General features: G+C 42.0%; 3 protein-coding genes across 4 annotated transcripts; all 3 read right to left on the reverse strand.

Moving 5' to 3' along the window:
* Positions 1-123: 123 nt before the first annotated feature.
* LOC148903186 (galactose-specific lectin nattectin-like) lies at positions 124-18,406 on the reverse strand. 2 transcript variants are annotated; one of them, XM_088997672.1, is made up of 7 exons: positions 18,378-18,406; positions 1,202-1,264; positions 1,081-1,102; positions 909-994; positions 690-824; positions 491-602; positions 124-416 (listed from the first exon to the last, which is right to left on the reverse strand). In XM_088997672.1, the coding sequence occupies exons 2-7, from the start codon at positions 1,262-1,264 to the stop codon at positions 349-351; spliced, it is 486 nt and encodes a 161-aa protein (XP_088853798.1). In that variant the 5' UTR covers positions 18,378-18,406; the 3' UTR covers positions 124-348. The 2 variants fall into 2 exon arrangements, with proteins under 2 accessions (XP_088853798.1, XP_088853799.1); XM_088997673.1 differs by lacking the exon at positions 18,378-18,406 and adding an exon at positions 1,423-1,464.
* Positions 4,551-6,363, reverse strand: LOC148903187 (galactose-specific lectin nattectin-like). Its single transcript, XM_088997642.1, has 7 exons — positions 6,238-6,363; positions 6,043-6,096; positions 5,905-5,920; positions 5,720-5,805; positions 5,457-5,591; positions 5,144-5,255; positions 4,551-4,809 (listed from the first exon to the last, which is right to left on the reverse strand). Exons 1-7 carry the CDS (start codon positions 6,346-6,348, stop codon positions 4,736-4,738), a joined length of 588 nt encoding a protein of 195 aa, XP_088853768.1. The 5' UTR covers positions 6,349-6,363; the 3' UTR covers positions 4,551-4,735.
* LOC148903188 (alpha-N-acetylgalactosamine-specific lectin-like) lies at positions 16,702-18,448 on the reverse strand. The gene is made up of 7 exons (XM_088997671.1): positions 18,378-18,448; positions 18,161-18,223; positions 17,968-17,989; positions 17,792-17,877; positions 17,423-17,560; positions 17,113-17,227; positions 16,702-16,946 (listed from the first exon to the last, which is right to left on the reverse strand). The coding sequence occupies exons 2-7, from the start codon at positions 18,221-18,223 to the stop codon at positions 16,882-16,884; spliced, it is 489 nt and encodes a 162-aa protein (XP_088853797.1). The 5' UTR covers positions 18,378-18,448; the 3' UTR covers positions 16,702-16,881.
* Between the last annotated feature and the right edge of the window lie 3,510 nt (positions 18,449-21,958).

Raw genomic sequence — 21,958 nt, forward strand, 5'->3', positions numbered from 1 at the left:
GCTGAATCTGTCAATGCAATATGTGGGTACTCAAGCAAGGACTCACGCTGACACTGTGTGAGCCAGAACCAGCAAACAGCATGCACACACGTGCAAGACAACAAAAAGACACGTGCGTCAATGCAGAGACAGATTCCTTCATTTATTAGAGAGAGAAGCATTGACACTCCAAGATTTGGCTTGGCTGATGGCAATCAACCATACATGAAAAGTGGAAAAGGAGAAGAAACTTTGCAATATATCCAGAAACAGAAAGCCACCGTTGGCATCATCTGTGATGTCGCAGAAAAGACATTGAGACCACAGACAAGATGTTGTTGGAGAATACATGGTGTTGGAAGTTCCGTCTCAATGCACTTGGGTGACACAAACAAATGGAACTGTTGAAGCACAGGGCTCATCCTCCCAGAAATTACCTTGGGAAAAACACGGGAAACACATTTAGATATCCATATGCACATTCTTATCACTGATTGAAATGAAAACATACTGTTTGTCCCAGCATTTGTCTGGACGCAATCCTCATCGATATTGTTTGGGTCTGCACCATTGAAGGCATCAAAACCGGGAGTTGAACCATCGGTCCACACGAAGGATCCCTCCTACAATAAAGAGTCACATTTGAATGATTCACACATGACAATAGCCACTGCTTGGGTTACTTTGTTTTGTATGTATCCAAGCTTTACCGTATCTATGTCATTGTATCCAATCCAGGCTTCTTGGGAAGCTCCAGCCTGCATGTTGATCAATGCGCGAACTACTACATCTTCTCTTGCATTTAGAATGGAGGCCAGATTCCCTCCAACAGCTTGGCAAGTTAGCTAAAATAGATATCCACAGGGGGTCAGGACTTTAATGTCATATAAATGTGTTGAGACTATTTACGTATGTTAATTTATTCTTACTTCTGCATCCTCAAAGTGTCTTTGCTGGTCCACAACATAGAAACAGCGGTTCTCCAACCGAACCCACCCCTTTGGACAGGAAGGAACTAAAAAAGTGATTTTACATGAATGATGTAAGTGCAGACGGGTGTCAAATACATCAAAGCCAGTTGATAAAATCGCCGCCACTAACCTTCAACTGTCCTAAAAGACCACTGCAAAGACAAATACATGCCGCTCACTATTAGAATGTAGCTCCTCATGGTGAAAGGCACTCACCAAAGTCATGATAAAGTTATATACAAATCACTTACAACTCCAGTCAACAGTCCACTGATCCCACACAGGAGAAGCAATGCGCGAAGAGCAAACGTCATCTACGCAATGACAGGAGAAAAAGAAATAAATATTCGTTTTAAACTGAATTTTCTTAAAGTCATTGGCTTGGCTTTGTACGTTGAATACTAATCTCGCAAGGCTGGCATGGCAGCCATGGGAGAGTGAAAAGGGAAGCTGTAAAGTTGTGTCATGTTACCTTTGCAGTCCTGATGATTGATGCTGAGAGGATGTGTGGAGGGACTAAGAGCGTTGCTTTTTATATGTCAGAGTGACACAGTCCCGGAATGCCGAACGTGTCACTTATACCACGTGACGCATCGGACGGGTTCTCGTCCGCCCCAACCAAACAATGGGACTCAAAAAGGAAGTCATCCAGGTCCAATTTGGGATGGATTTTATTTTCACTGATGCTCATCATGAGGGTGTGTGAGATGGTGTCGACCACTTTGTTTAACTATTTGTATGTTTGATACATAAAATGCTCATTGATCCCGTGGTATTCATTCAACATCGTCTTATGGAACACACAGAAATCAAATTAACCTGCTTTTAGCTTCTCCTTTGTTTGTCATAAATTAAAAGTAAAAGGAGAGGAAAAGTGGCTTGAGACTTGTTGCTTTGAACAATAAAGTCAGGAATGCAACATGAGATGAGGCGTTGCAGAGTCAGGGCGGTGCTCTTGTGAACACGGAAATGTTCTTTTGACTTCTTCGTTAATTAGTTGAGTTTGGCTGCTACACTCCCTGGAGTCACACCCTGATGTTCTCTGAGACACGCACTGTGATTTTTTTTCAAGTTAAAAACATAAAACACCAAGGAGTCCGAATCAGAAAATGTGTCGGCAAAATGTGTTATGATGTCAACATTGACTGACATGGCTGATGAGCACTTTGGAGACGAGGCTGTCGCTGCGCCATGAGCACAGTATGCGTTTACAACATACTATTTCACGCCCACAAGCCTTTCAACATTGACGGGATTCCTGCAACCCAGTGGCTGCCATCAGTGCTTGATGAGTGTGCACGGACGGTATAGGAAGGGCACAGTGCAGCAGCGGTGACAGACACAATTTGAATTTGTCGTCTGATGTCGACATTTTGCCTCCGTTCCTAAGATTTCCTTCAACAAGGCAAAGTATGTGACGTCTGCCGTCACCTCTCTCCAATGCTCATAGCAAGAGGGAGTTACAAACACAGGTGGACCCCATTAAGACCCAACATCACACCTTGAAATAATGACCTTCATTTTAAAGACACACCCAACACGAATCCCTCTCCCATGACGTCAATACCGTTTGGTTGCTTGGTATGCCACTCGTCCTGTCTAATTAGCTTAACCACTGCTCAAAATGTACTGAGTGATTAAAGATCCTCCCATGGCATGTGTGTCTGTTGGGGCGTAGTTTCGCTCTGTTGTGACAACAGCTCATTGAGGGGCTAATTAGCCTGCACAATTTACATTCTTTTGTTACATTATTTTAGGTGTTGCAGGCCTGCCTACTCTAATGACTTTGTGTTTCATTTGTGACTTGCATATTCAGGTATGCCAAATAAGGTAGAAGTGTGGAAGTTAAAAAAAAAACAACTCATTAAGTGATACAAAAAAGCAAAACCTTGCAAGAATAAAAATGACGATCTATTAATCTCAGATTGTTTGGAAGAGTGCGCGTGTCAATGGTTAAGTAGATTGAAGCAAGATCATCATGTTGCATTTTACCTTGTTTGGGTCCAAACAGGGTTTGAAGGACAATTCTAGCAACCAACCAAAATGTTCACTCTTTGTTTCTGCTCAAACTGAAATGACATCCTAACAACATCCAAATGACATCATACTGTGTGATGTTGCACTCGACTCACTAAAGTCCATGACGCCTATGCAAAAGCTATTGGGACGTTCCCATTATTGTTGCTCCACCCCCATCCTGCATCTGAAGATGCATCAATGACCGACTTGAAATAAATGGGAAGATCTATTCATGTAAAAGTTGGTGGAGGACTTATTTAGGCTCTTTGGAGCAGGAGGATAGGTTGAGCAAGGATGCAGATGATTTAAATTGCCATGAATCATTTGAGGGCTACGTGTAGACGAGTTATCATGAACACCTTGAAACAAGACATCCCGGACAAGACACTCCGGCTCAATCAAGAGGCGAGCAGCATGCCCTACACATCTGCCCGGTGGCTCTGATTTGCTTGGGTTTTACTTAGATTGCAAATAGTGGGTGCTAAATGGCACGTTCACTTTAAAATACTTTGAATTAAAAACTTAGGACCGCAGATCAGTTGACATGCTCCAGCACTAATTGTCACGGTGCACTGAAATGTCCCAATGGACACGAAATGAAAAGTTGAAAAGAATCCCATCATAAAGGAAAATCTCTTTTTTGTGATGTGCCTCAGATGCCCCAAAAAGGTGGTGCTGAATACGAAACATGACGTAATCATTTTGGTATGGTTTCAAAAATTCTTTCACTGTTTTCCCGCAGAAAAGTTCTACTCGGTCTGAACATCTAGATTACTGATCAATATCTCAGTTTTATTGGGATTGAGAAGCAAAACAAAATTGAAAGAAAACCATTGTTTAATCGCGACAAGGTACGTGTCTACATTACAGAAGATGCATGGATTTGTTATTTCAAATCTACAGTATCATTGGGTATCATACCTCTAAAGATGGAGGTTACTGATTCGCTGTGGCGACCCCTTGAAGGGAAAAGCCGAAAGGAAAAGAAGAAGAGTATCATTGGGTATCATCAGGAGACCAATGAAAACGAATGTTAAGTTGAAGTACAATATCAGTAGGTGAAAACAATACTGTGCCAAATATTGTGTTATTTATTTATTTATTTATTTATTTATTTATTTATTTATTTATTTATTTATTAAAAAAATGTTTTAAGCCTGCCTTGCAGCCATGTGGTGAATGTGTCAACCTCACGTCCTTCTCAGGCCTACGTGAGTTTTCTCCGGCTACTCTGGTTTCCTCCTATATTCTGAGTGCAGATTGTTGTTTATCTCTGTATGCCCGGCATTGGTTGGCAAACAGTTCAGGGTGCCTACTGCCTTCTGCTGAAAGACGGATGGGATAGGCTCCAGCACCCCCTGCAGCCCATTTGAGGATAAGAGGACTGGAAATTGGATGGATGGAATTTATTTATTTCTTTTTTCACGGTATTGGTGTTTATGGTTTCATTTTATACCGATGCGTCATGTGAATCAATTATGGGTTAGGTGATCCTTATTCCTCATGGAAGCAGTTACAGTGACAACGGTTGGCCATTGAGAAGAGTAAATACACTCTCACGCATGCAGACAAACAAACAGGTGCATTGACAGATTCCTTCATTTATTACAGAAACCCTTCCACCTTCCAAATTTGATTGCCATCAAGAGAAATTGAACCAGAAGATCACAGTTGGATAAAAAGAAGTCTGCTATTGTCTCAGAAGATGCTTAGGAAGTTAGAAAATACATTTTTTGAGACTGATGCGTTGGGGATGGTTGCGTTGGTTAATGACGGTGTGCCTCTTTGGCGCAAACAAAGTAATTCATATCTGAGCACTGGTCATCGTTCCATGCCTCCGCTGCAGAGAGAGAGAGAGAGAGAGAGAGAGAGAGAGAGAGAGAGAGAGAGAGAGAGAGAGAGAGAGAGAGAGAGAGAGAGAGAGAGAGAGAGAGAGAGAGAGGATTAAAGATTACACAGTGACAGTGCCTGCAGGTGGAATTCACTGTGAGTAGTTTGCTGTACTGTCAAAAAGAGGCATTAACCCGTACAGGAAAAGCGGATTTTACAGTGGAAAACATCTTGTCATGCTATCAGGTTACCGGGTGCATGGAAGGGTTAAGCAGTTCTAGGTTGCACCACACCGAAATTTCCTTCACTACTTTAACTAAACAAAACTAAAAAAACATACTTACTTGAGTCATCAATCTCAGTACAGTCTTCATTGTTGCCAAAGTTGTCAGGCTGAGGAGCTGTATAGGCTGTGAAATCGACCGCTAAGCCGTCAGTCCACAAATTGACACCCTCCTGCAATTGAGTCAGACGTAAAGATCCCAAGTTGACGCATCCATCTTGCATGTGCGCAATTCTGTGGTGATATCGCATGTCGTTGTAGAATTGTGAGCTGGCACCGTGTTAGTGCTAGTTGAGGACTAAATACAAGAGCATTTCTCCTCCACTTTTACAAGTCAGAATAACGCAGCTATTTTTTTCTCGTCAATGAATCACCTGAATGGAATCATGGAGTCCAATCCATGTGTCTCTAATGGGATTAAATTGCTTGCGGATCAGCTCAATAACCAGTGCATTTTCCCTTGCATCGAGGACGGACGCCAGATTTCCACCTTTCAGTATGCAGACTCGCTGATGGGAGAATGTTAAGAAAAGGCATCACTGATTAGGATTGAAAGTTAGACTTTGAAATGTCTCTTCATGCGACAGTATTTTGACATGTGGGATCGCAACTACTCTATGTCGAGATTCTTCCATACCTCCGCATCGACAAATGTTCTTTGCTGAGCGACGAACATGAAACAATAATCATCCAGCTGAGTCCAACCTTTGGGACAATAAGTCTCTGCAACACAAATGTTGTTTTAGACAGAAAAGAGTGGTGTAGCAACACCACCTGGTATCAAGCCCAAAATCATTTCCATCTTAGAACATAACAACAAACCTTCGGGGATTGCCAGCTGTGAAAAGAAAAATACATTGTTAAAAAGTGAACAGCGGCTAAGATCTAGCCAAGATGTAAATTTATCAAGCACTGGAGTAAATGGGTTTATTCAAAAGAGCGGGTGAGGTTTTGACTTACGACTCCAGCCAAGAGTCCACAAAGGAGGAACACCGAGCGAAGAGCAAGTGCCATCTGTCCAAGGACAGAAAAAGTATGTGAGTGTTGTCACCCTCTGACCAGGTCAAAACACAAAATAGCAACTTGTCGACGCATGAAACTGCGCTTCTTGATATCAAAGGAATGGCAGTTGGTATAAAAGCTTTGTCATGTTACCTCTGCAGTTCTGATGCTTGATGCTGAGTGGATGTGTTGAAAACCAAGCTGAGCAATCCTTTTATAGGGTGGCTTGACGCAACTCCGGAATGTTGCACACGTCTCCAGCATCCTTGTCAGGTGACACGTCAGACGAGTTCCTGCCACGGCTATATTTATGAAGTGAACTTTTTAAAAAGCATTTGATGTGGCGATATTGACTCAAAACAAGAGGTCACCGGATGGGTTCGCGTCAAACGCAACGCTACTCAACCTGCAACTTTCCTTTCCCAATGGGTATTCCGATTCAAAAGTATCGGAGGTGGTCGCCATATAATTGTCATTAAATTTCATTCACAATTAACTTTTTTTCACATCACCGTGAGCGTGCAATGAGTTGCTCTCATGGGGGTGCGGTAGTGCCACAGCATACCAGGAAATATACTTTGAAGTACAGTAGTTGCTTAATTAGTTAAATGACGCCCTATAAGTGACTGCAGGGAGAATTTTAGCCAAAGGGGGAACAAAAAATCTTCAATACAGGAATTATTAGTTTCTTGTACATTGTCCCGTAGTTACAGTGGATATGTCATTCAATACTCCTGAAGGAGAGTGTTTGCTTCCCAGGAGAGGGCAGTGAATTGAAAGTCAAACCTCAAACCTCTTTCCCTGCCGTGCCATCACGTTTTGCACCACATGGGCAGGAACATCTCCCATCATGCTGACAATGAACAAGAAGAATTCCTGTTCCAAATGGACGCACCTCATCAGCCTGAGCCTCGGCGGTTCGAATCTCAGCTTTATTTCATGGGTGGATTTGGCATGTTCTCCCCTATGGTTAGGTTGGTTTCCTTTGGGTACCCAGTCTTCCAGCCACAAAACATGCAAACCGGGATCGTTCGGGACTTGAATGATTGATGTTCGGTATGCGCACTGGGATACCTTCCAATGAACATTGGGCAAGCCCCCTCGCTGCCCATCTTTAAATCCGGTCTCAAAACTCACTTGTACTCATTGGCATACATTCGACTCAGCATGATTCCGACTTGATCTTGGTTTTACTCCCTAGTGCTTTCTACTGTCTTTGTGACTGCTTTAGTTCCTGTATGTCCATGTTAAGCGCTTTGTTACTTCAGCTGTTGTTAAAGCGATATATATATATATATATATATATATATATATATATATATATATATATATATATATATATATATATATATATATATATATGAGGGATAGGTGGCCTTGGGGTCTGTGTAGCTGGAGCCTATCCCAGCTGTCTTTGTGTAGTAGGCGGGTTAGGCACCGAACGGATTGCCAGACAATCACATGGCACACATCGTTGAACAACCATTTCTGCTCACAATCAAAGCAATGGACAATTATGAGTGTTCTATTAACTCGCCACTCGTGTTTTTGGAATGTGGAAGGTAACCACAGACCCAGAAAAAAACCCATACAGGCACAAGTAGAGTATGCACACAGGGAAGTGGTTAATCAAAAGAATTAAAAAAAACATTAAATTACTATGATCCTTTGAAAATGACATTCCTCTATCTATGTTACAGTTTCATTTTCTTAAGAAAAAACAAAACAAAACAATCAAATAAAAGAAAAGCAAATTACAAAAACAATTGTTTAAATGAACATGATTCATGCCCTTCTCTAAATCCTGTTGTAAGACATCAGTCCACGAGAACGCAAATCATTCACATCTACTGCAGGACATTATTTTTTTAAAACAATTGTTTCGCTGTCAGGGGCATCATGAAAATATTGCCTTTGCAAAAAAGTACCATGTGGCTTTACTTCATGTATTTGCTATGTCTGAAAATAAAAATCAGCCCTGTTACTCAAATGAAGAGCTCAAGTGCATTAAAACAATGGCAATTAATAAATACGTAAAAATATATATCATATGCCATAACACATGAGAGAATTACACGTAAAGAGCTCTGGAAGAGGCGATGAAGTGTTCCAGTCATTCCCTGAGAACATTGTCATCCTTTGAGGATGTGCATCCTTCGTTCAATCCAAGTGTTTCACCACCTGGACGAGATCGGGTGGTGCAGGTGAGGTGAGGTCCAATAAAATTCTGCCTTTATGAATCATGCGGACAGGAACCAGCCTCACGCTAACTCAACAACACGCCCTACAAGTTGGAGGACGCAAACATGTGGGTGACGCGAAAACTTCATAATTGATGGCACACCCATGCTAAATGAATTTCAATGAACATCTGTGAAAAGTTACAGCGTCAGTCTGGCTTGGTTGTTTGGTATGCCACCCGTCCTGTTGAACTGCGACAACCAATGTTGGCTCGACATGGAATCTCTTACGTCTCGACTTAGGCATCCATTTGTTCTCTCAAACGTGGGTGAGGAGATATTAACACAGGGGCGACTTGTGTTTTTCCACTTTTTTTGTTTGACAGTTGTCACAATTCTGGCAGCAAAGCCTGTCTCTGGGTTCAGGTTAGGGCTATGTCCATGTGCGCCTCACGTCTCATGTATCCCATATGATTGTGCTAACAACCCTGGAATGATTGAAACAGCCCACACGAGAAGAAACAAGTTGCAGGTGTTCCTTTTGGTGCAACATCCAAACCATTCATGGCGTCACTCATGTTGGCTGTGTCATTGTGTAGGCTCAACATGGTTTCCCAAAGCCACTTACGAATCCTGCGTCAATACTTGTGAATTATGGGCGCGATCGTGCCTTGAGGCTATTTCCTGGTTCTATCACATGGCCACATACATACACAGATGAATCTGTAACAATGTTGGGGGCATTATGGAGGATGTGTAGTCATAGTTAAATGGGGCGTTGTAAATTTTAATTGCTCTTTGTTTGATACTTTCTCCCTGATTGGAAATGTTTTAGAAACATGGAGCTGACTGGGGTGGAGATTGGGGATGAACTTCACGACTCACTCACACTACACATTCTTTTGCCCTTTTAATGTCCTGTTATGATTGTATATAGTGCAGTGTCGACATGGGCGTAGCACCAAATTTTAAGCACCCTAAATTTGCTTCCTGAGCTGTCCCCCAGCGCACCCAAAATGAATCCCTACCAACTTCCTATTATAGCCCAGGCTCCAAATGTGACAAAAGCAATTAGGTATGTGGCCGTTTCTATGACGAACATTATCATATTTCTAAAAATGCTACCTTTTTTTAACTGATTTAATTTCCACTCAATCATTTTTCTTCTTGACAAAGAAAAGTGTTTTTGCACTGTAAGACATGCTCTTCTCCCTCGACACGAACGATTGCACCTCAATGCACCCAGCTGTCAAATTCATAAAGTTCGCAGACGACACCACGATCATCGGCCTCAACAAAGACGGCGACGAGTCTCCGTACCGACAACAAGTGGAGTAGCTGGAGCTCTGGTGTGCCAACACAACCTCGAGCTGAACACGCTCAAGACGGTAGAGATGATCGTGGACTTCAGGAAACATCCATCACCACAGCTGCCCCTCAAACTCTCCAACAGTACCGTGTCAACCGTCGAGACCTTCAAGTTCCTGGGAATCACAGTCTCCCAGAACATTAGGTGGGAGGTCAACACTTACTCCATCCTGAGAAAGGCCCGACAGAGTATGTATTTCCTGAATGTATTTCCTTACTTGAATCACTGTTACTGGCCAATATAATCTCCAGCACGAGGCACTTTAAGGCGCTCAATGACATCTGCATAATTGCACACGTGTTGTACTATAAATACACCGACTGATCACTTTAAAATGGTTTATTGATTTTCTGGAACAACTGTATAATTGTTAGTACTGTATATTATTTTAGTATATATCACTTTAACTCCGGTTTATATTTTGCACAGTTGTTCCTGAGAGGTACCGCTTACCTTCTATACTTATTTGTCATGTTTTCATGATGATACAAGAACAGCATTTTCGACCGGAGACAAATTCCTTGTGGTTCTACACACTTGGCCAATCAAGATGATTCCAATTCTGATCTCAATCCATATACTTTTTCACTTGATAGATGTTGTGTTTTTGCATGATTGGATTGGATTCACCTTTATTCGTCTCACAGTGGACATTTCAGAGCAACAAAGTGATGAAATTAAGAGGAAAGGAAAGGAAAGGAAGAAGTATAAAAACAAAATACAGGAGCTGCTGTAAAGGCATCCACTCTCGCTACACCATCGTGAAGTCAAAAGAACAAAAAAACTAAATAACAAATAATGTGACAAAACACACAGACAGTAATTCAATCTTAAGCACTTTCTGCACCCTCTTTGTTGTATGAAGCAGTTCTCGATAAAAGAGGAGAAAATCAAAGTGTCTTTTTCTCCAGTGAATCAGGGACGTCATGGTGAAATGTGCACGTCTGCTACAAGCTACATGTTGAAAACAAACATTGACTGTAGCATCCATTGATGAAAAGAGACGGTCTCACATCTCCTGTCCCATGTGGTAAATTTTATTGTACTTGAAGGACAACCGACACCTCATGACAAGTTGCGTCCATAATTTGTAAAATCACTTCAAATGACTTCTTCTGACTGCATTTTACAAAGATTCCACCGCATATTGCTATATTTTACGTTTTAAAACTCGCGCTGATTGTTCAAGAAGTCCTGTTTTCGAGTTGATGCCAATGCCAGAAGTGACGTCGCTGAGGGAACGCACCTGACCGAGAAGGCGACACACAGTGCATTTTGGGTACTTTGTTTCGTCTGAAAACACAGTGTTGATTGCGAAATTAGAAGGAAAACACCATAAATAACGCGATGGTTAATCATGTGGCAGCCATAAAGAAGGTGTAAGTTTACACAAATTCCCAGCAGACAAAATAGCCATTTCCAACGGACCAGAGCAGGATAGCGCCAGCCGCAGGCGAACGAGAAGCTCCCCGGAGTGCGCGAATCCCCGCTGTCAGCTTGACAATGGGTAGAAAGTTGCTTCCAGTGGTGAAAGAGAGCAACCGTCATAATAGTGGAGCAAACCGATCCAGCAAACATCCAGCTGCTGTTAGCTCGTAGTCGTCGAGCACCAGCCGAAGGACAACTAGGAGCTTAAAGAGTTCGATGGTTCTCTTTATTTGTAAGTAGGTTCGTTGTCAGATCTCCCAGGCAGGTGATGTGCAGAGCTTGATTGCGGCGTGGAGTCGAGCAAGTCGTGCTGTGAGACTCCGTGCGATGCTGAGCAGGTTTCTGCGAGCTGTGTCTCTTTGAGGCTGTGAGTCCGAGATGAGTCTGAGATGATTCTGACCCGTGGTTCGCCCCAAACTCTCTGTCCCACGACAGCTCCTTTTATACCATTTTCAAGCGTGTGCTATGCGTCAGGGTGAGACGCACATCAAGGAGATCAAGGAACTGAAAGACATGAAAGGGTTGAAAGGCGCACTTCAAAATCATACACACGTGTGACGCAACAGGGCTCCCCTCCTGGATCCGAAGTCGGTGAAAGCGATGAAGGAAAAACAAATAAAAACAAAAGTCATTCTGCGACATGGTGAGGCCAGGCAAGATGACGGTCACCGGGCATGGCAGGCGTCGGTGGGGTGGTTGCCGAGGAGGTTTCGTGGTGCCTGAAGTCGTTGTACGGGAGCACGGCAAAGAGTGCTCTACGACTGCCAGTTTGAGTCGATCGATGGAAACTTTCCTCGCGGCCGTCGAGTCGATGCCGGAAGGTCTTCTCACCGTGAGTTGTTCGGCTGGGATCGGTCAAGTCGGAGAATCGATGAGGGATTGTGAGGACTAAGGTGCGTGGGGTTGGCCATGCTGCCGGGCACGGACAGGCCGGTCATCGGCTACGGTGGCGATGATCGCGCTGCCATGGCAGTCTGCAGGACGCTGAGGAAGAACGCTGACGTCGGCGGCCGTGTCGGCCATGAAGCGTCTTCCCGAAGTCGGATCGTGGACATAAACGATGTCCGACGATGTCCGATCGTGGACATATACGATGTCCGATAGTGGACATAAGCGATGTCCGACGATGTACGATCGTGGACATATACGATGCAGCTAGTTGCAGAGTCACCAGGCGAATTGGACGATGTTGGCCATCAGGGTGCGGCAGGTTTCACGGCGGGGTCGGGGCGCCCACGGGGTGGTGGCGGCCCATCGGGAGCTCGGCTCGAGGGGTCTTGCTGTGAAGATGACGGGTTCATGGGCGGCTGGGAAATCTGGGTGTTTCCATTTGGAGAGTTGATTGGGCTGAGGAGGAGGGAAAAAAATGCTCCTGGCTGGCTCGCCAATAAAGAGTTCTATGGTTCTCTTTATTTGTAAGTAGGTTCGTTGTCAGATCTCCCAGGCAGGTGATGTGCAGAGCTTGATTGCGGCGTGGAGTCGAGCAAGTCGTGCTGTGAGACTGCGAGCTGTGTCTCTTTGAGGCTGTGTGAGTCTGAGATGATTCTGCCCTGTGGTTCGCCCCAAACTCTCTGTCCCACGACAGCTCCTTTTATACCATTTTCAAGCGTGTGCTATGCGTCAGGGTGAGACGCACATCAAGGAGATCAAGGAACTGAAAGACATGAAAGGGTTGAAAGGCGCACTTCAAAATCATACACACGTGTGACGCAACAAGCTAACCGGAGTTAGCGATGAATAACCGCTGTCATCCCCTCATGTTGTTTCTGCTCCTCTCGAGACTGATCATCCAGCTCGTAAATTATTTTGTTGAACGTATATAAGTAAAATGGAGCTATTCAAAGCCAAAGATGATTACATTCCTCACAACGGGGACCGAGCTCTTTGGTGTAGTCGAAAGGACGCTTTGATGACAGTCAAACCTGGTACGTATCATTCCGACAGTCAGTCTTTTCTTTGAATCCAACACGAATGCTTTTCTTGACCCCGTGATTAAATTCTCGATTTGATATGAATTGCGATTCACTACAATTTTCTTATTATGAACTCCATTGTATAAAAGGCCATTCATACATAAGTTCGTAACTTTTCATCTTGAAAGTTTAAACAACTTTTTGCATGCACACCCATTAAACAATGTACATTGATGTTGACATCTTGTAGCTTATTATTTGTTATGTCGTTATTGTTACGTCCTTATGTTATTTGTCATGTCTTTATATGCCACATATCACCCAAGTTGATGCTTTATTGCTTATTCACAGAGCTTCACATATGCTTCATGTCGTGTCCTTCACCAGCCTTGTCGTTTTGCTTTCATGGCACGAAAGGACTAATCGATCGCAAACACATTTTTATTGGTGTCTTGCATTTGACTAAAAATATCATCCTGCGTGTTTTGGGTATTTTAGTTGCTATAAAACGTTTTTATCGATGTCAGGAAAAAAAACATGCTTTGATTTGTCCTTTAACAGTCAGATGACAAGCAATCAAATCAAAGGAAAGGGAGAGAAAGCAACTGCGATGACCATCCAATCCTAATTTTGCTTTCAACTATGCATGGCCGTAGTAACCCCCCCAAAAAAAATACATATATAACTGCAATAGTCTTGCCGACGGAAAACATAATGGCAGGAAAGCTTCAATTGCTTGATATATTTTCCAATGTCAAGACCGAACACAAAAATTGGGTAACCCTTGCCACAAGGCATCGTCAAAATAATGTAATTTCTGTCGTAATAATTACAGATTTTATAAATGATTCACGAATGCAGACATCATCAATGTGTACAAACTATTCGACACTGTTGCCTCTGTTTTGGTTCAAATGCTATCGATGCAGTCCTTCAAACTCTTGAAAAGTGGTCGGATCCGTTTTGAAATTAAGAAATTACTGTGACACACTGTATTTCTTTCACACGACCTTCAAAATAGAAATTCTATAAAGTGTATTGCTTACAATACTGTCATTGTAATTTTTGGCATCATCTCTGCCGAGTTGTTGTGTTCCATAATTGCTTTTTCATCAGTCGTTTACTCTCAATTATCAAAATTGGAAGTAGAACAAAACATTTTTGTTCTGAAACGAATCATCCCATATTGACTTGATCTCCACAGCTATGTGTGCAGTTAACTGACCAACTAGTGAACATAAATGTGATATTATACAGGACACGTTGCCCATCATCATATTGATTATTTAATCCTTTAGTAAATGACACTTTCACACCAAGTAGTGTGGATGTTTTCACATTTTCTTAAAATGCAGAGTCTGGTGCTAAATTAAAATCTATAGCCTAAATACATCTGAACAGTGAATTTATAGACAGTGGGGCCTCGGTTTACGAACATCTTGCCTGACGAATTTTTCATGTACGAACGTTAAATTTATGAAAATTAAACCTTAGATTAAGCACTACTTTTCGGTATACACACCCACCACGGCTGGCGGAGTAATCTTCGGTGGAAGAACACCAAAGCACACGACCGAACAGCGCCCCATCCCCTTTATCTAAATGCACACGTCGATCGCCTTCACGGATTTTTTACAGATACTTTTGCTTTCATGGGACTGAAAAAGACCCCACCACATGCTCTTTGACCGATTTCATGCGGCTCTGCAAGGGCTTTCGCATGACAAGCATCAAAAATGTTTGCCGCTGGCGCTTCCATTTGTCACATGCGGATAGATAGAAGGGGGTGGGCCGCGCTTCCACATTTGCAGTCAATCCCCTCATCGACACTGTGTATTCATACGGGTCGCGGTCATCTCGCTAGTGCCGGATTATTGATGTTCACCTCGTATGTTTCCCGTATCCTGTCTTTCGCAGCTTCGGTGCGTGTGTTGACCCGGTCCGAGTGCACGTAACACCATTCATTCACTATCTACCCGGTACGTAGTGAATGACCATAGGGCGCGCTTAATTTTTGGGATACACACTTTTCGCCTGACACACTCTGTCTGAGAAACAATTAAGTGCATAAGCCAAGTCCCACTGTATTCAGTCCAATCCACTCGTTCTGAATTTTATCTAAACTTAACCATCATGCTTACGTGACCTATTTGGCATAAATTTTCACCGCTCAATAGTTTTCTCAATTGACATTGTTTGATGGCAATTGGTTTGCCCACCATAATTTTTTTCAACTGGTGAAAGCAGTATGCAGCAGGACCAAACAATGATGACATAAATTAATTCATTGCATCATATATTCACTGACAACACTTAAACGTAATTGAACATTCTTTTCAAAATTTCCGTTTCCAACAGAATGTTTGAGAGTAAGAAATGACAAGAAGCACACAGCAGCAGAAATTAACGTCAGGTGCTCCTAATTTTCATTTTTACCGCATTTAATCAGAACCCACTACAGTCTATACTTAGTGAGGTCGGCGTCAACTGATTTTTTTTTTTGCTTTCCGTTTTCTTGATGCAAACTGTGATCAGAGATGCCCCTGCTCTGAATCGGAATGAGAAACACGAGCAGTTGTGTGATGTGCTAATGTATTAACATTGAGGTGCTACTGACAAGCTAACTCCTACGCCATTCACATTTAGGGTTTAGAAGAAGGAGCAAAAAGAAAATTTTAAATATTAGTATTTCAGATATTCATAGGAAATATTTTATCATATTTTGACATTCTATACACCGTACGTCATGTAGAAGTCCTGCAACAGTGAATTCGATCCTGGCCGTCTGAGAGCTCAGCAACCCTCGACCCTCAATTCCAGATACTTCAAACACTTTTACGCAGTTAACTTGTTCTTCCAGAATAAACACAGGTTTAAAAGCCTGACATGTAATCGATGCTTTGTCTCTGCTCACACTTCACAAATCCTTTGTCTTCGATATATGTCATTCATTGGAAGTTAAGACCAGTTCATCAACTTCCAGTTGCGAGTGGGTGAGAGCCTCCGAATTGCCCCGGCGTGCCACCGAGGCCCCATCGCGAGCATATTTTAAATTAAAAAAGCTATTTCTCTCGCTCTTCACCTGTTTTGCGAAGTGTCTTCATAAACATTTAATCTGAACTCTCACTTTCCAAAGCCAAGCTAAATGTATTTCAAATTGGTCTATTAAAAGCTTTCTGATTCTGATTAGGTTTGCTAATTGTATAAAATGGCCGCTACAGAAAGCGCCAGGTGAGGTAGAAAATATTCTGCTGCCACAGTGGGGCAACCACTGCGCATTTGAAATGAGCGGTAAAAAACTGCTACGCTCATCAAGTCAGAAAAGCACACCATCCTTTGATATTGAGAAGTATACCCATAAGGACATGCATCCCAATGAATGAGTTAATAAGGGAAAAATTTTTAAGGACAATATGCTTTCTCAAAACAGCGGAGATGGCAATAGTCTGGTTAGACAGTTTTTAGAGGGGCGGGGAGTCAGGCTTCCATCAGATGGATGAAAAGATGGAGATTCATGCTCAGGGGGTATATGTTGTATAAATGCATTCCCGGAGAAGCTATATGATTGCTGAATGAAGCTCATCATCCATTTTCTACTGTGTGCGTGTGTGTGTGGGGGGGGGGGGGGGGTGCCTGTGCGTGCGTGTGCATGTGTATGTTTGTGTGTGTGTTTGTGTGGTTTTGACTCCAGATTTTCCAGAACTAACAGTAACAAACACCCTTGATGCACATGCAGATTCCTTCATTTATTGGTGAGAAACCAAAATAGCTTGAGAACAAGAAGAAGAGGAAGAACAAAGTACATTGTCATCGATCAACAAGCACACCATTTAAAATTGATCTTGACTTAAGGAGGCATCAAGATGGAGGAAAAGATAGTCCGCAGGGTTCCACTTGGAGTGCTGATTCAATACAAGTTTAGGGAGCAAATAAAATCCTGTGTGTCTGTGCAGGTGTCATCATTCCATTGGCCTTTAAATACAGAAAATAATCAAATATCAACTTCATCTCATCTCCCATTCCAAATTTTTGGATGGCACACACACACACACACACACACACACACACACACACACACACACACACACACACACACACACACACACACACACACACAGACACACATTTATATTCATACCTGCAGAGTCAATCTCAGCACAGTCTTCGTTGCCCTGGAAGTTATCTGGCTGAATTGGCCCTCTGAAGTCTAAGAACTTTGATGTTGAACCATCTGTCCGAACAAATTTACCCTCCTGCAATACAAAACCACATTGTGATAAACAGCCATGGCCCGAGAGAAAAATTGCTGTCCCCAGTTCCAACATCTTCCTATCAAGTCCCAACACTGCTCTCATCACGACACTCAACCCTACACCGCATTCGCAAAAATACCTCTCCTGATAAGTGACATGAGTCCATTCATAATGTTTGACTAGGCAATGTTTCACCTGAAAACCATCATGGATTCCAATCCAGGTGTCTACGATATTGTTAGTGTTTGCATCCCGAACCAGTTGGAAGCAGAGGGCATTTTCAACGGAATTTCGGATGGAGGCCAGGTTCCCACCAGCATCGTTGCAGGCTTGCTATTGGGAGAGATGAAGAAACAAGAAATTGAAAAAAAAATAAAGGTCCACCCTTTTTTTGCCAAAAGGTTTCCAAATGTCATTTCATGTAGATCGCTGAACACTTAAATGTACAGAGTTGATCCAGATCCAAGAATGATATGTGGACTTTTCGACAAAGTTTAATAATGCATGGTCACGAATGGAGGATTTAGAAGCTCACAGCAGCTATTGTTTAAAAAGCTTGCATACCTCTGCAGCCGCAAAAGTCAGTGGGGTGTTCATGTAGATGAAGCAGCGGTCCTCCAACCGAATCCAGCCAGTTGGACAGCAAGGAACTACAACACAGCCATAATTTTAGCTAGAAGACGACAAATGGTCAACAAAAATAAACAGGTTTCACGTATGATTAATTCACAGTGACCAACCTGTCACAGTATCATCGCTCCACTGTAAAGACAAAGAGGAGATGAGCACATTGTTCAGATAAAAAATGCAAGACTAACATCAAACAAAGTGCAATGGATTTGGAGATTGACCGAGTTGTTGTCTTTTAATGAAGCCAATCTTGTCAAGAATGCTCAAAACACTTGTTTGTTTTACTTTGTAATTGTCACTTACAACACCAGTCAGCAGTCCACTGATTCCACACAGGAGAAGCAAAGAGCCAAGAGCAAATGCCATCTGTGCAATGACAAAAAGGAAAAAGTTGACAGTTTACGCTGAATTGACTTAAAGTCATTGGCTTGGCTTTGTATGTTGATTACTAATTCTGCAAGGCTGCCATGGCAGACATGGGAGAGTGAAAAGGGAAGCTGTAAAGTTGTGTCATTGTTACCTTTGCAGTCGTGATGCTTGATGCTGAGAGGATGTGTGGAGGGAGACTAAGAGCGTTGCTTTTTATATGTCAGAGTGACACAGTCTCGGAATGCCGAACGTGTCACTTATACCACGTGACGCATCGGACGGGTTCTCGTCCGCCCCAAGCAAAACAATGGGACTCAAAAAGGAAGTCATCCAGGTCCAATTTAAGATTGACTTTATGTACACCAATGCCCATCATGAGGATGTGTGAGATGGTGTCAACTGCTTTATTTGTTCAACTATTTAAATGTTTGAGACACAAAAATCTCACAGAGTTGGATTATTTGTATATTTAAGACAGAAAATGCTGTTTGATCGTGTGGAATATACAAATAATGTTATGGATGTAACAAATCCAACTCTTTCCGAAATTCTCCCATCCAGTCATATTCAACACTTTGGCTTCTGTCTTTTTTTTCTTGTCAATTAAAAGCGTTAAGAGAGGAAGGTTGGCTTGAGAGTTATTGCTTTGTCAGGAATGCAACGTGAGATGAGGCGTTGGAGAGTCAGGGTGGTGCTCTTGTGAACACGGAAATGTTCGATTGACTTGTTGGTTAATTACTTGAGTTTGACTGTAACACTCCCAGGAGTCACACCCTGATGTCCTCTGCGATTTTGTGCTCTCTGAAGGAGAGACATTCGTCAGCGATGGTTTTTTTGGATGGGGTGTCACTCTGGCAACATTGACTGAACTGGCTCTCGGATATCAAAGGACAAACTCAAAACAAAGTGATTGCCGTTATTGGTATCCATCTGTATTGCAATCATGGGATTATTTGAAAATCAAGCAAACAATAAAAATATAAAAAATCTGAAAATTATGCAATATGAGCTGTGGAAAAGAAACCGGTGATGTCAAAGAGCAAATGTTACCTTTAGTAACAATCAAAATATGTTGTTCAGTGTCAAAGCACACCAATTAGCAGTCAATTAAATGCTAAAAGTAGCTATCCACCCAGTCATCCATTTATGTCTGACCAAGAGCTCACAATGTCAGTCAGACAAGGGCAGGTTTGCAGATTGGAAAATTGATTTTGTCTCAGCTCCGAAAACAGAGCTTGCAACTTTGCAGATGCTCCACCCGTTGCCTCCTGTTCCACTCTTCTTTTATTTGGAACTTCTCGACCTGGCATACCAACTCGGGCTTTGACGTTTCACATTCCTAGAGTCAGCTTCTGTAGCCCGGGATCAGACTTCCAAGACGACTTTTGGGTGCCTCCCAGCTCACACTGGACTGACCACCTGCCACATGTCGTGAGCCCCTATAGCAGGGGTGTCAAAGTCATTTTTTGCCGCGGGCCACATTGTAGTTATGGTTTCCTCTCGAGGGTCATTATGAATTTGGGGAACCCATTAGAATGTTTAAATCTCTTCAAATATTACACATAGAGCACACAGCAAATTAATGAATAACTCGTTTTCAAATCTGAAGTCAAGAATAATGACTTTTATTGTGGTTGACATCCAAAAATATGAAATTTTGGCTCAGGATTTAGCAATCATCATGGAATTTAACAAGTTTGATTTGCTTTCGCGGGCCGAAAAAAAATGATGTGGCGGGCCGGATTTGGCCCGCGGCCCTTGACTTTGACACCTGTGCCCTATAGGAAGGGTGTCCTTTCAAACTGAGCCTTTCCGGGGGCCACTGGCACAGACCCATTGTCCAGGCCGGGGGGGGGGGGGGGGGGGGGGGGGTGACCCACATATAGGTACTGGAAATGTATGCCTATTGAAGTAAATGCTCATAAGGGGCTGGGAACCGTACTTTATAAAGAAACCAGTAACTTTTGTGTCTCAAATTACTCAGAAACCATTCAAATATTTCTGATGCGAGCATTTTTTTCCCATGGTTTTTGTTAGTCAAAGTAATCAGTCTGATTTCTTACAAGATGGTGTAAATCAGAGAATATGTGAGATGGAATTGCAAAGATTTAGATAATATAAATAAAAAGTGGTCCCTAAATGAGTAAATGCTTCTCCAAAATAATTAGGATAAGCGGTGTTGAAAATAAATGGATGGAAATATTATTTGGAGTGCTATTGTGATGCTGCCAATCACTTTTTTTGTTTTTTTTTAAAGAAAAACAGATCTGTTCACGGTTATGTGAATGCTTGAAATTAATTTTGTTTAATGTTTTAATGTGCCGCGAGAGTGGCTGCCTTTACAGCGGGTCCTGTATTTTTTTGTTCTACTTCTTCCTTCCCTTTCTTGTTATTTTCCTCACTTTTCTGCTGTGAACTGTAACATTGTCCACTGCGAGACTAATAAAGGATAATCCAATCCAATCGTTCTTACCTGTCGGACTGGCTAATAACTAGATATTGGGTTTTTATGACTTTGTTTTATGTCATGTATTGTTTTTTTTAGGACGACAATAGAATAATCCCTTTGGGCTTTATCAGGGGATGTTTAAATATTTTCTCTTCTGTGGCAGTGCTAAATAAATCCACTTGATCAATCGGCTCGCCTGATTAATGAGTAATTTGAAGAAGAGAGGGCAGCTCGTCAGTGCACAAGGTATGTTTGCTAAATACATGGGCACAAGGGTTACCAAAGTGAAGAGATGCACGTGACATTTTTGTCACAATTCATGGAAGGTGGCTGAGCATGACATCAGTGGCCCTCTTCCGCAGACATTCCCAATAGGAGGGAGTATCACTCGCAAGGAAAAAAAAAAGAAAACAAAAAGCACACCTTGAAAATGTGATGGCCTTTATTTTGGACTCATTATTCCCAACACACCCAACTTGTTGCGGCATCAGTACTGTTTAGTGCTTTGGTATGCCACTCCTCCAGTATAATTGGCCCATGCGCTGCGTGAAATGTAACAATTTTGATAATGACTTGATTGAAGACACTCCCATGAAGTCTGCCTGTTGAGGTGGAGTCTCAAAGGATGCCGTGACAGCAGATTGTTAAAGGCGTAATTCATTCACAATTTACATTTCTCGAAGCAACCAACCAAAAGAAAGATACAAACACTGAAAAGAGTATATGGTGATATTAATTGAGTGATGAATTAATTCAACTATTAATACAGCAATTAATCTAATTGTTAATATGTATAAATTGAGTTTTGGACATGCACTCTAGAGAACATAACTTGGATTTTTGGGGTCTTTGTCAATAAATTAAAATCGGAACAACTTAAAAATATAAATTATTGACATTTTATTTTATGTATTTATTCTTGACATATTTTGCAACAGTATACAGTACATATACGATATATATATACAGTAAAGTCTCGTTATATCGATATCGGTTATATCGATAGTCCCGCTTATTACGATACTATTTCTATGCACGCAAGGAGAAAATTACATGCGCGCAGGGTCGGATATATCGATAGTCCCGGTTATATCGATATTTTTCGGACTCCCAAGAATATCGATATAACGAGACTTTACTGTACATATACATATATATATATATATATATATATATATATATATATATATATATATATATGAGATACAGTGAGACCTCAACTTACGAACTTAATTGGTTCCCAGACAGAGTGTGTAAGGCGAAAAGTGTGTATCTCAAAAAAA

Source organism: Hippocampus bargibanti, linkage group LG01, assembly GCF_051943395.1.
Source record: "Hippocampus bargibanti isolate YZ-2025 linkage group LG01, ASM5194339v1, whole genome shotgun sequence".
Classification (NCBI taxonomy): Eukaryota; Metazoa; Chordata; class Actinopteri; order Syngnathiformes; family Syngnathidae; genus Hippocampus; species Hippocampus bargibanti.

What these genes read in the sequence shown, in the direction of transcription:
- LOC148903186 (XM_088997672.1), bottom strand. Translation starts at nt 1,264, where the DNA reads ATGACGTTTGCTCTTCGCGCATTGCTTCTCCTGTGTGGGATCAGTGGA. An exon ending in GACACTTTGAGGATGCAGAA is followed by an intron (nt 825 to 908) that starts GTAAGAATAAAT and finishes TATCTATTTTAG; the next exon opens with CTAACTTGCCAAGCTGTTGG. An exon ending in GATACAATGACATAGATACG is followed by an intron (nt 603 to 689) that starts GTAAAGCTTGGA and finishes TCTTTATTGTAG; the next exon opens with GAGGGATCCTTCGTGTGGAC.
- LOC148903187 (XM_088997642.1), bottom strand. Translation starts at nt 6,348, where the DNA reads ATGCTGGAGACGTGTGCAACATTCCGGAGTTGCGTCAAGCCACCCTAT. An exon ending in CAAGCATCAGAACTGCAGAG is followed by an intron (nt 6,097 to 6,237) that starts GTAACATGACAA and finishes GTCCTTGGACAG; the next exon opens with ATGGCACTTGCTCTTCGCTC. An exon ending in GAACATTTGTCGATGCGGAG is followed by an intron (nt 5,592 to 5,719) that starts GTATGGAAGAAT and finishes TTCTCCCATCAG; the next exon opens with CGAGTCTGCATACTGAAAGG.
- LOC148903188 (XM_088997671.1), bottom strand. Translation starts at nt 18,223, where the DNA reads ATGGCATTTGCTCTTGGCTCTTTGCTTCTCCTGTGTGGAATCAGTGGA. An exon ending in GTGGACTGCTGACTGGTGTT is followed by an intron (nt 17,990 to 18,160) that starts GTAAGTGACAAT and finishes TTGTCTTTACAG; the next exon opens with TGGAGCGATGATACTGTGAC. An exon ending in GAATCCATGATGGTTTTCAG is followed by an intron (nt 17,228 to 17,422) that starts GTGAAACATTGC and finishes TTTGTATTGCAG; the next exon opens with GAGGGTAAATTTGTTCGGAC.